Source organism: Protopterus annectens, chromosome 1.part1 (genome assembly GCF_019279795.1).
Source record: "Protopterus annectens isolate FY-2018-M chromosome 1.part1, PAN1.0, whole genome shotgun sequence".
NCBI classification, from domain to species: Eukaryota; Metazoa; Chordata; order Ceratodontiformes; family Protopteridae; genus Protopterus; species Protopterus annectens.
Genome location: NC_056726.1, coordinates 1,084,078,157 through 1,084,092,700, shown reverse-complemented (window position 1 = coordinate 1,084,092,700; position 14,544 = coordinate 1,084,078,157). Strand labels below are relative to the sequence as shown.

General features: G+C 36.4%; 1 protein-coding gene across 1 annotated transcript in view; it reads right to left on the bottom strand.

Moving 5' to 3' along the window:
- Positions 1 to 1,571: 1,571 nt before the first annotated feature.
- LOC122815427 (extracellular calcium-sensing receptor-like) overlaps positions 1,572 to 14,544 on the bottom strand; it is a 257,829-nt gene continuing 244,856 nt past the window's right edge. The window contains exon 8 of the mRNA XM_044087915.1: positions 1,572 to 2,506. Within this exon, the coding sequence (XP_043943850.1) occupies positions 1,572 to 2,506 (935 nt within the window). The remainder of the gene's footprint in view (positions 2,507 to 14,544) is intronic.

Below are 14,544 nucleotides of genomic sequence, written 5' to 3'. Positions count from 1 at the left end.
GCACAAGCTGAAGCATTTTTGCCCTGGAGAACTCACTAAAGATTGCCTCATTTTTTGATGGGGTAGTAAAAGCTAGAAAAGATGGCCAATTTGTGGAGAGATTTACCCCGGATGAAGAAATGCAGATAAGCAAACTTCACAAACTAGTAGCTGTGAGACAGGACCTTCATCTGTCTTTTCTTCATTTATGGTAAAAATGAAAAATTAGGCACATGGTGGCTCAGTGTTTAATTCAAGCCTGACTTCTGTCATTCTACATATGGGTTATGTCTGGGTATTCCAGCTTCCCACACCTAAAACCACATTCTGATTGGCTGAGTACACCAAATTGTTCATGTGTATGTGTGTCTATTTATCCATACAGACACAGACACACACAGACACACACACACACACATATATCTATATATATATATATATATATATATATATATATATATATATATATATATATATATATAAAATGTGTGTGTGTGTTTGTGTGTGTGTGTATGTGTATATATGAGAACACATCACAATGCTGAAATCTGAAAGATTGATTTTCATATGGCTGAGGCCACATGATCAAACTGTCAGAATCCTGACATTGTGAACGGAGATCTCCATACAGTGCGGAATGGGAGATTTCCCTTTTCCCACTGTATCACGATCACCATAAAGAATGTACACATAATGTCTATATCACTTACCTGTGTGGCCTAAAAACACATACAGAGTGGCAAAATAAACACTATATAAATGGAACCTTAAAAAAATACTAATATTACCTTCCCACGGAGGAATGTAGTATGACTGCTGATAAAATACAGATAAGTCCTAACAAACAAAATAGCAATAGCAGTCAACAGATATGGCAACACTTGAATAACCACAATCATAAAAGTGTAAACGTTTTATTATTTGCGGCATAAATTCTTACACTATATAAATAATAACTATAGAAACAAAAACTACAACATCTCATAGTGATACCACAAGATAAACAGATTAAACTATAACATTTACACGTTTGATAATACATTATCACATATTATACATTTTAGATGTTATGAATTTCGATATTATGGGTTTTAGATATTGCGGATTTTACATGTTATGGCCTTGATGTTTTGATTTTAGATGTTGTTTGTTTTAGATGTTTTGAAGGGGAACAATATATAGATATATATGGGTGTGTGTGTGTGTGTGTGTGTGTGTGTGTGTGTGTGTGTGTGTGTGTGTGTGTGATATTTACCCTTGCAGTTTTAACCTAAGTCATGGATAAAAAGTGCTCAAGAAGGACCAGTTTAATTATATGGAAATTTTAAATTAGACTGTACAGGATGCAGGCAAATTTTCACACAAAAAGTACTAATTTATTTATTAATGCATGCATGTATTTGTTTGTTTATTTATGTATATGTTTATTCAATTTATTTCCATTGGTAGAGCACTGACCCAAATGGATCTATTTCAGTCTCAGTCCGGACAAATGTAAATGACAACTGACAAGTTTGTGAGAAGTATTATGAATACCAACAAAATGTTATCTGAAGACAGGAATAAATCAATAATAGTAATATAATAATGTTTTAGACTTCAGCTTGTGTTTTTTCACTTTTCCTGAAAGTGGATTTTCCCATTAATTGTTCTCTGGTGTTCATTTCAGGTTTTAATAGAATTATATAACATTTAGGGAAAAATATGCACATTAGAAGCCCAAAACCTGAAGACAAGATAGCAAATATTTCCACAGCTACCATATATTTTCCTTTTGTACTTAGATACGCTGGGATAAATGATAGCCAGACACTCACAAAAACTAGCATGCTAAATGTAATGTATTTAGTTTCATTAAAACTGTCTGGCAAGTTTCTAGATAAGAAGGCAACAATAAAACTAACAGTGGCAAGTAGACCCATATAACCTAACATTACCCAGAAGGCAACTGCCGATGCTTCATTGCACTCAATGACCAATACTCCGATTTTTGATGAAGTATTTACATCTGGATAAGGTGGAGAAATAATCAGCCAAGCCATGCAAATTATAGCTTGAATTATTGTACAGATAAAAATAATGCAAGTAGCTAACTTTGATCCCATCCATTTCTTTAAGTGACTGCCAGGTTTCGTGGCATTAAAAGCAAATACAACTGTGATAGTTTTGGCTAGTACACAGGAAATGCAGGCTGCAAATATAATTCCAAAGGCAGTCTGTCTTAGCATACAGGTACTTCTCACAGGATACCCAATAAATACTAAAGGACAGAGAAAGCAGAGCACCAGACTAGTAAGAAGCAAATAACTGATATCACGATTGTTTGCTTTGACAATTGGGGTTTCTCTGTATTTGATAAAAATCCCAAGGATATGAAGAGAGATAAGAGAGTGAAAAATGCTAAAGGCAGCTAAAGTGATGCCTAAAGGTTCTTCATAGCTGAGAAACTCCAAAGGTTTCAGGACACACACATCTTGTCTCTCATTGGACCAGTAATCTTCCGCACACTTTAGGCATTCTGGAGAATCTGGGAGGGAAAAAATCTAATATCATTCATCTGTGCATTTGATTCATATTTTAGTTACTTCACAGCTTCTGATTTCATGACTGTTTCATTAGGAGTAAGAGCAGTCAGTGATATAAGTTTACATCTCTTGACACAGAAAACATGTAAATATAAATACATCCACATATATTCTGCATATAAATACAAAAGTAAATGATGTAATTTTGAAGTATAAATTTTGTGCAATCCTGTTGCAATAGTACCTCTCAAGTTCTTTGCTCAATAATTCTGGACAAAACAAGGGTATGGGGCAAGAAAGAGTTAAAACACCAGGGGCAATTTTTACATATCACTTTAAGTCACTTAAAACAGGCTTTTTGCCATAACCTGCACTTTCTAAAGAATAACAAGTTTGCAGCCTGAATATCTGGCATTACTGATATTCAGAAATGTACCCCAAATTCAAACATTTCATGAAGGACAGGGTAAAAATAGGAGATGAAAATCAGTGACATTCAACAAAATCAGGGGCAGTGCAGTGCTAAGGTTGCAAGCCATTAGGTGATGATATTAAGCAGTAGATGATTTGGAATAAACAGGAAAATATAACACATGAACTGAAAAAAATGTTACTATATTCTTGGCAAATGCTTAATAATTCATAACCATTTTGCTATTTCTGTGAGGTTTCTTTGAGGGATAGCTGGGCTGCCTCCAAGTAATACTGTATCTCGCCCCTTGTTGCCTCTCATGGGAGGTGTACTGGCCATGGTCTACTGGACAGAGAACCTGGGCTAAGCTGAGGACACATTGGTGGGATTAAACCACTCAGCTTGCTTTGGAACACTTGAGATTACATAAAATTATCCAGATAATGTTGCTTGACATATGGAGGTTTGGCCTAACCTATTTAGCTTCCAAACATAATGACCCATATTAGAACCAATTGTTTACACAGTGATGAAGATGATGATTATGATTTTTCTGCTTCTTCCACACCAAATTTGACTATCTATTATGATTATTTAGACAGCTGCTTATTAATACCTAAATGACAGTGATTTACTTAGAGAATAGTGTATATATAATGAAGGATCCTATTAACTTCCAATCTACATGGTTCTGAGAACATTCCTAGGGGAGAATCTATCTATTAACTTTGACTGTTTGTACAGAAATAGTACTGCAGTCATTATGAAAAACAATTATGACTTTTCGCATTTTGTTTTGGAAAATCACTTATAGAGCAATTGTAAGACTGGACTCCATGTTTTGTGTGCGGCTGTATATTACATAATCCATTGTAAAGCTTTCCCTTAGGGACACCTTGTGAATTTCTTCTGAGAAATATTACTCTGTTTAAGAAAAATGAATAAATAAATTAAACAGAAACAACCATGTGTTCACAGATTTATCTTGGAAGTTTCAATAAGCACAAAGGCTTATATTTTGATAACACAGACTGACCATAAAAAAAGAGGTTAACGTGAACAACATTTGAAATTGAAAAGAATCCCTAGCAATAGTGACGTCAGTGATTCCAAGCCTTAAGGAGACTTAATTCAAAACATTAATCCATAGCAATTCTACAATTAAACATTGCTTGCCCATTTTCATGTTTTGGTTTTCCTTGTTTGACATGTTCTCCTACTTATTACTGCAGAACAATGATATGTAGAATAGAACACATGATATTCAAATGTAAATTAGAAACACTGGGCATAGAATATTTTTATTTATTTATTTAGTTATTTATTTCACCATGATATCAACTGGCCAATAATCTGTCATGTTTTCTGTCTAGTTAACAAGCCATGCAGACAGTGATCCAACAGAGTATATTTTTATCTCATTGCTTGTGTGACTTGTCTTTGTCTATTCCATGCACTGTTTGAATTTGTTTATGGCTATTGATTATACCATTTCCTCAGGTGAACTGTTTCTGTCAACAGCGAACTTATGTATAAAGTAATATTCTTCCCTTCATCAAAGAGCTGTCCACCTTGTATCTTGAGACACAGACATCTTCTAATACATTACCGGTGGGATTTGGAGTGCCAACATGCCTACAAGTAGTTGCCAACTGAACATTTGATGAATGGGTTTTACCCCAAATCAGCTTATTGAACTGATAATCAACAGTATTGTAAAATATATTAAGGTATATAAAAGACTTATATTTGATCATGGATAAGCCCAGTTATACTCTTATAACCATCCTGAATAAATATTATCATTCCAGATTTCACAACTCCTTGGGAGGAGAATAATATCCGATAAGACAAGTTTTGCTTTTGCCAAGGTTGAGTGACCTTGTGAAAGTAATATTGAAGTGGGATCACTTGGGAAATATGTGCATATGTATCTCCCTTGCAAAAATCTTCACTTTTATATTACAGCTACATTTTGTGAAAGTAATATTGAAGTGGGATCACTTGGGAAATATGTGCATAAGTATCTCCCTTGCAAAAATCTTCACTTTTATATTACAGCTGCATTTTCTTTTCGTAAAATGATGATTCTGTGATTCAGCTCTGCTGAATTTGCATTTGAAAAATGATCAGTCTGTAGACTCAGCTTGTTGTTATAAGAGATCTGGGGACACAAGTTGACAGCAAACTCTCCTTCGACCTCCACATTGCCACTGTGGTCAGAAAGTCCTTCTATGTGGCACAGCTCCCTACCAAGGGTTTTGCATCCAGGAAGAAAGAGGTCATCATCTCTTTCTACTCTTCCCTCATTAGGCCAATCATTGAGTACAATGCCTCATTTGGTATGTACCTCACTAGACACATGCAACAGCTGGAAAGGCCACAAAACTACCTTATGAAGAGGATCCTAGACCTTAAACACATGCCCTACATGGACAGTTTCAAAAAACTCCAGCTATTCTCTGTCACATATCGTCTACTAAGAGATGATCTCTGCTTGACTTACAAAGCCATGTCTGAACCAGCTCTGTTACAAATGCTACATCTAAAGAAATCCAAATCCCTCCACACCACATGCTCCAGCGACCTCAGCCTCATAACCACAATCAACAGAACATGCCGGAGGGACAGGTTCATAACCCAGAGACTGCCCATGCTCTGGAACAGATGTCCCATACATGTCAAGCAGAGCATATCACTGGCCCTCTTCAAGAGAAATCTTGATGAGTGGATGGGAAATAGAAAGTTCACCCCGGAGATCACTCCAGTTGCTCTACTTGATATAGGCACTGGGAACTAACATTGGGTGGTACGATGCCAGGGCACTTCTGTGGGCTAGGTTTATAACGGCTCCAGGGTCATTAGCCTGCTACACACCTATGAACCTGTGAACAGATTTCCTTGAAGTGTTCAAAACTTTGATCTTTTTTTTCCTGTTGTAGATATTTTACTAAACAAAGAAATCCTGTTTATTTTATAGCATAATAACATGTTTGGGATTCAGAAGCATTGCTTAGGCAGCCATTTAATGGCAAAAAAATGTAAGTGAAGTAGTATAATGTGACCTGTAACAGTGTCATAGGTGCCACGTAGCAAGAAGGCAGTGAACAAATTAAGGAATGCTTTGGTGAAAACACCACAGGTCAACCTATAACAGTGTCATAGGAGCCACATAGCAAGAAGGCAGTGAACAAATTAAGGAATGCTTTGGTGAAAACACCACAGGTCAACCTGTAACAGTGACATAGGAGCCACGTAGCAAGAAGGCAGTGAACAAATTCAGGAATGCTTTGGTGAAAACAACACAGGTCAACCTATAACAGTGACATAGGTGCCACATAGCAAGAAGGCAGTGAACAAATTCAGGAATGCTTTGGTGAAAACAACACAGGTCAACCTGTAACAGTGACATAGGTGCCACATAGCAAGAAGGCAGTGAACAAATTCAGGAATGCTTTGGTGAAAACACCACAGGTCAACCTGTAACAGTGACATAGGAGCCACGTAGCAAGAAGGCAGTGAACAAATTCAGGAATGCTTTGGTGAAAACAACACAGGTCAACCTGTAACAGTGACATAGGTGCCACATAGCAAGAAGGCAGTGAACAAATTCAAGAATGTTTTGGTGAAAACAACACAGGTCAACCTGTAACAGTGACATAGGTGCCACATAGCAAGAAGGCAGTGAACAAATTCAGGAATGCTTTGGTGAAAACACCACAGGTCAACCTGTAACAATTACATAGGAACCACATAGCAAGAAGGCAGTGAACAAATTAAGGAATGTTCTGGTGAAAATACCACAGGTCATGTAAGGGACAGCACTGTGTGACAGGAGACACATGAGTGTAGCAGCCCAATAATGTGCATGCAGTATGTCTACAATGTTGTGCATTCATACTCACAATGTCTCTCTGCTACTACAACAACTAAGAGCCATAATAAGGGGTTCACAGCAAAGTCCCCACAAATACATTGTTATAAATGAGAAGAAAATGGGTGTCTGGGACAGTAAGGAAGGTGGAAGAGAAAGTAAAGGAACACACAGATGTGCCTGATGAAGGGGAAAAATGGGACAGGACAGAGGAGCAGGTGTGTTTCTGTGTGATACGAGTCATTTTCTATTTTTATCAAGAAAGATGGAGAGGGAACTAGAAAGGGCACAGACTGGGCAGAAAAGAGGATATAGGGATGTTATCAGGAACAAACACAAAACACAAAGATGTATCGGGAGATGCTGCCGCAAAAGAAAGACACACAATGGAGAAGCAAGGCCAAATAACAGGAGAACACATAGTGATGAGGAAGACTGGGTGGTAAATGGGAATGAGAATCACATGCAGGAAATGAAACACCATAATTAGGGATAGGTTGGGTGAAACCTGACATTTGTGCTGTCCAGCACCACACCCAGAGTTCATAAGCTCATAGATTAGTACTAAGCTAACTGCCCTTGCGAGCCATTTTAAGCCTAGCCAATTGTCCCTTGTGAGACTCAAACCCTGCACCTTGTGTTTGCAAGGCAAACACCTTAAGCATTAGGCCACCCTCCCAACCCTATTATGTCACATCTTTGACTGCCATCACCACTGGATGTCCAATAGACAGTGGTAGGTAGTAGTATGTTCTGACGGTCATACAAGGGTGTGTTCCCCAGACCAATGCCATCATCACAGCCTATGGCTCATGCCAACTTACATATCATGATCAACCAGTACTGCCCCCCCAGAGGTATTGCTCTACACCCAATCCAGTGACAGGTCAACACTGAATAATTCAGGTTTCATCCTGCTACATGACCTACATCAACTTCAGCACTACAGGCCTGGAGGCAGCTTGCAGACCCATCTAGAAATGAGTGGGCAAGTCAACAGTGAAACAACTGCTGTCACACTGCAACTACAGCTGTGACTGACAATGCATAAATTAAAAACATAACCCAAGACAAATAAAACAATAAACAGCAAATAAATATAATGTAAGAACAGTCATAAAGAGAGATACACACACACACACACACACACACACACACACACACACACACACACACACACACACACACACACACACACATGCACAAACTAGGGAAAAACATCAGCAAAACTGTATAATCCTGCTACACATAAACATACCTGGAGGAGTAAAATGTTGTTGGGCAGAAATGCCAATGTACACCAAAGGGAAGTGTTTCATGCAGTGTGCTTCATGGTGCAGGAGGACAGGGCCTAATCAAGCCTCCCATCTGTGAAGAAAACTGCATCTGGGACAATGAGTGACTGTACAGGCCATGGAAGGTGGACCATGTGGTCAAGAAATATGCAAGGTGATGCTGCACATGGCCTACCATACAGAAGCCTGCAGTGCAACACATGGTCCATGCCATGATGGCATAGCCACAGATGCAAAAACAGTAGCCTAAACAGGGCTGCACACAACAGTTTGCACTCACATACTGTGACAATTGCTAACCTCCAATACACTGTACAGTACACTATAAGGCAAGCTGAGGGTGCTTCATTTAGGACTGGCAGTGTCGGGGACTTGGAAAAGACATTCTATGCATTATGTCATGCAGGCAAACCAGTGATTCTGTGTGGTGGTCAAGGCTATGGCAAAAGGGAGGGAAACAACAGGTGCTATGTAGGTTATGACGGAGAGCATGCTGGAGGGACATTGAGCGACAGGCCATTGATCAACATCTGGACAGCACTGGCACTAGACAGTGGTAGAGGGAGCAGGAGAGCACAGCAGCCTGAATGTACAGTGCATGTATGTCAGGGAGAATGTAGTAGTGGAAGGAGGAGTTTCCATGTCTAGCAACACTGTAACAATGTAGTAGTGGAATGATGAGTTCCACAACTAGCAACACTGTAACAATGTAGCAGTGGAATTATGGGTTCCATAACTAGCAACACTGTAACAATGTAATAGTGGAAGGAGGGCGTCCACCAGTAACAACACTGTAACAATACACAGTTCTGCACACACAATATGATATGCATGTCAATCAAACCATCAAATCTCTCAACAAAAACTGGGCTCCCTATACAGGATCAAACCTTTCCTCACTCCTTTTGCAAGAATCACTATCACTCAGTCCCACCTATTTTCTACCCTGCTCTATGCCTCCCCCCTCTTCACTAACCTGAATCAAGCCACCCTTACCAAACTTGCTAGCTGTTACAACCATGTTGCTAGATTTGCTACAGGTGATACTTCTAGGACCCACCAATGTATCAACCTAACTCAACTAGGATGGCTTGAGTGGCCCAGTCTTCTCAGATACAACCAACTGATAATAACCCACAAAATCCTATACCAACCCAAAAAATCACCAGCACTAAATAAGATCATCAAGTATTCCATGGTGGTGCAGCGGTAGCATTATTGCCTCACAGCAAGAGGTTCTCCCATTCGATTCTCGGCTTGGGCTGAGAGTGCCTTCTGTGTGGAGTCTGCATGTCCTCCCCGCGGTCGAGTGGGCGTTTGAAAGACATGAGTTGAATGGGCATGCCTTTGTTGAAGGTTGGGCATCAGGCTGGTAACTCGACACCATAAAAAACAACTGCCAATCATTAGCGGACTGGAGTTCTGCTGTGGTGACCCCTAACCGGGAAAAGCCGAAAGACCAACAACAACAACAACTAAATAAGATCATCAAACCATACAGCAACCTAAAGTCACTACGCTGTGCTGACAAACTGCTGGGACAAACAACTAAAAGCATAAATGTGGCTGGGGACTCTCTACTCGCCATCTCAGTAGGCAAAACCTGGAATATGCTACCAGCCAAATTTACTCACCAATCCTGCCTAACCCAGTTCAAAAAATGCCTCAAACTACACTTCCAACAGCATTGGCAATGTCCCTCCTTTAAACCCTGAATAATCACCACCCGCTGATCCTACAAATTCTCCCTAAGCATTTCAATCATATGCTGTAATAAGTGTATGAATTCTTGAAAGGACTTAGCCCATAACTGCGTGTATTATTGTCTGAAACTGAAGCTGCATGATTCTGATGTTGTCTACTATGTTTTGTCTATGTTTGTAACCCTACTGAAAACTGCATATTATACTTATCTCTAAAGGTTTCTATTGTTACTCGTTTTATCTGTTTGTCACCTTACTGAAGACTGCATATTATACTTATCTCTAAATGTTTCTTTTGTTCCTAGTGGTATCTGTTTGTAACCCTACTGAAAGTTGCATATTATACTTATGTCTAAATGTTTCTATTGTTCCTAGTTGTATCTGTTTGTAACCCAACTGAAAATTGCATATTATACTTATCTCTACATGTTTCTATTGTTCCTAGTTGTATCTGTTTGTAACCCTACTGAAAACTGCATATTATACTTATCTCTAAATGTTTCTATTGTTCCTAGTTGTATCTGTTTGTCACCCTACTGAAAACTGCATATTATACTTATCTCTAAATGTTTCTATTGTTCCTAGTTGTATCTGTTTGTAACCCTACTGAAAACTGCAAATTATACTTATCTCTAAATGTTTCTATTGTTCCTAGTTTTATCTGTTTGTCACCCTACTGAAAACTGCATATTATACTTATGTGTAAATGTTTCTATTGTTCCTAGTTGTATCTGTTTGTAACCCTACTGAAAACTGCATATTATACTTATCTCTAAATGTTTCTATTGTTCGTAGTTGTATCTGTTTGTCACCCTACTGAAAACTGCATATTATACTTATCTCTAAATGTTTCTATTGTTCCTAGTTTTATCTGTTTGTAACCCTACTGAAAACTGCATATTATACTTATCTCTAAATGTTTCTATTGTCCTAGTTGTATCTGTTTGTCACCCTACTGAAAACTGCATATTATACTTATCTCTAAATGTTTCTATTGTTCCTAGTTGCATCTGTTTGTAACCCAACTGAAAATTGCATATTATACTTATCTCTACATGTTTCTATTGTTCCTAGTTGTATCTGTTTGTAACCCTACTGAAACCTGCAAATTATACTTATCGCTAAATGTTTCTATTGTTCCTAGTTTTATCTGTTTGTAACCCTACTGAAAACGGCAAATTATACCTATCTCTAAATGTTTCTATTGTTCCTAGTTGTATCTGTTTGTCACCCTACTGAAAACTGCATATTATACTTATCTCTAAATGTTTCTATTGTTCCTAGTTGTATCTGTTTGTAACCCTACTGAAAACTGCAAATTATACTTATCTCTAAATGTTTCTATTGTTCCTAGTTTTATCTGTTTATCACCCTACTGAAAACTGCATATTATACTTATGTCTAAATGTTTCTATTGTTCCTAGTTGTATCTGTTTGTAACCCTACTGAAAACTGCATATTATACTTATCTCTAAATGTTTCTATTGTTCGTAGTTGTATCTGTTTGTCACCCTACTGAAAACTGCATATTATACTTATCTCTAAATATTTCTATTGTTCCTAGTTTTATCTGTTTGTAACCCTACTGAAAACTTCATATTACACTTATCTCTAAATGTTTCTATTATTCCTAGTTGTATCTGTTTGTCACCCTACTGAAAACTGCATATTATACTTATCTCTAAATGTTTCTATTGGTCCTAGTTTTATCTGTTTGTAACCCTACTGAAAACTGCACATTATACTTATCACTAAATGTTTCCATTGTCCTACTTGTATCTGTTTGTCACCCTACTGAAAACTGCATATTATACTTATCTCTAAATGTTTCTATTGTTCCTAGTTTTATCTGTTTGTAACCCTACTGAAAACTGCACATTATACTTATCTCTAAATGTTTCTATTGTTCCTAGTTGTATCTGTTTGTAACCCTACTGAAAACTGCACATTATACTTATCGCTAAATGTTTCTATTGTTCCTAGTTGTATCTGTTTGTCACCCTACTGAAAACTGCATATTATACTTATCTCTAAATGTTTCTATTGTTCCTAGTTGTATCTGTTTGTAACCCTACTGAAAACTGCATATTATACTTATCTCTAAATGTTTCTATTGTTCCTAGTTGTATCTGTTTGTCACCCTACTGAAAACTGCATATTATACTTATCTCTAAATGTTTCTATTGTTCCTAGTTTTATCTGTTTGTAACCCTACTGAAAACTGCATATTATACTTATCTCTAAATGTTTCTATTGTTCCTAGTTTTATCTGTTTGTAACCCTACTGAAAACTGCATATTATACTTATCTCTAAATGTTTCTATTGTTCCTAGTTTTATCTGTTTGTCACCCTACTGAAAACTGCATATTATACTTATCTCTAAATGTTTCTATTGTTCCTAGTTGTATCTGTTTGTCACCCTACTGAAAACTGCATATTATACTTATCTCTAAATGTTTCTATTGTTCCTAGTTGTATCTGTTTGTAACCCTACTGAAAACTGCATATTATACTTATCTCTAAATGTTTCTATTGTTCCTAGTTTTATCTGTTTGTCACCCTACTGAAAACTGCATATTATACTTATCTCTAAATGTTTCTATTGTTCCTAGTTGTATCTGTTTGTAACCCTACTGAAAACTGCATATTATACTTATCTCTAAATGTTTCTATTGTTCCTAGTTGTATCTGTTTGTCACCCTACTGAAAACTGCATATTATACTTATCTCTAAATGTTTCTATTGTTCCTAGTTTTATCTGTTTGTAACCCTACTGAAAACTGCATATTATACTTATCTCTAAATGTTTCTATTGTTCCTAGTTGTATCTGTTTGTCACCCTACTGAAAACTGCATATTATACTTATCTCTAAATGTTTCTATTGTTCCTAGTTGTATCTGTTTGTAACCCTACTGAAAACTGCATATTATACTTATCTCTAAATGTTTCTATTGTTCCTAGTTGTATCTGTTTGTAACCCTACTGAAAACTGCATATTATACTTATCTCTAAATGTTTCTATTGTTCCTAGTTTTATCTGTTTGTAACCCTACTGAAAACTGCATATTATACTTATCTCTAAATGTTTCTATTGTTCCTAGTTGTATCTGTTTGTCACCCTACTGAAAACTGCATATTATACTTATCTCTAAATGTTTCTATTGTTCCTAGTTGTATCTGTTTGTAACCCTACTGAAAACTGCATATTATACTTATCTCTAAATGTTTCTATTGTTCCTAGTTTTATCTGTTTGTAACCCTACTGAAAACTGCATATTATACTTATCTCTAAATGTTTCTATTGTTCCTAGTTGTATCTGTTTGTCACCCTACTGAAAACTGCATATTATACTTATCTCTAAATGTTTCTATTGTTCCTAGTTTTATCTGTTTGTAACCCTACTGAAAACTGCATATTATACTTATCTCTAAATGTTTCTATTGTTCCTAGTTGTATCTGTTTGTAACCCTACTGAAAACTGCATATTATACTTATCTCTAAATGTTTCTATTGTTCCTAGTTGTATCTGTTTGTCACCCTACTGAAAACTGCATATTATACTTATCTCTAAATGTTTCTATTGTTCCTAGTTTTATCTGTTTGTAACCCTACTGAAAACTGCATATTATACTTATCTCTAAATGTTTCTATTGTTCCTAGTTGTATCTGTTTGTCACCCTACTGAAAACTGCATATTATACTTATCTCTAAATGTTTCTATTGTTCCTAGTTTTATCTGTTTGTAACCCTACTGAAAACTGCATATTATACTTATCTCTAAATGTTTCTATTGTTCCTAGTTGTATCTGTTTGTAACCCTACTGAAAACTGCATATTATACTTATCTCTAAATGTTTCTATTGTTCCTAGTTGTATCTGTTTGTCACCCTACTGAAAACTGCATATTATACTTATCTCTAAATGTTTCTATTGTTCCTAGTTTTATCTGTTTGTAACCCTACTGAAAACTGCATATTATACTTATCTCTAAATGTTTCTATTGTTCCTAGTTTTATCTGTTTGTCACCCTACTGAAAACTGCATATTATACTTATCTCTAAATGTTTCTATTGTTCCTAGTTGTATCTGTTTGTCACCCTACTGAAAACTGCATATTATACTTATCTCTAAATGTTTCTATTGTTCCTAGTTGTATCTGTTTGTCACCCTACTGAAAACTGCATATTATACTTATCTCTAAATGTTTCTATTGTTCCTAGTTGTATCTGTTTGTAACCCTACTGAAAACTGCATATTATACTTATCTCTAAATGTTTCTATTGTTCCTAGTTTTATCTGTTTGTCACCCTACTGAAAACTGCATATTATACTTATCTCTAAATGTTTCTATTGTTCCTAGTTGTATCTGTTTGTAACCCTACTGAAAACTGCATATTATACTTATCTCTAAATGTTTCTATTGTTCCTAGTTGTATCTGTTTGTCACCCTACTGAAAACTGCATATTATACTTATCTCTAAATGTTTCTATTGTTCCTAGTTTTATCTGTTTGTAACCCTACTGAAAACTGCATATTATACTTATCTCTAAATGTTTCTATTGTTCCTAGTTGTATCTGTTTGTAACCCTACTGAAAACTGCATATTATACTTATCTCTAAATGTTTCTATTGTTCCTAGTTGTATCTGTTTGTAACCCTACTGAAAACTGCATATTATACTTATCTCTAAATGTTTCTGTTTCTAGTTGTATCTGTTTGTCACCCTAAAAAAATTTTTTATTTTTGTTTTAT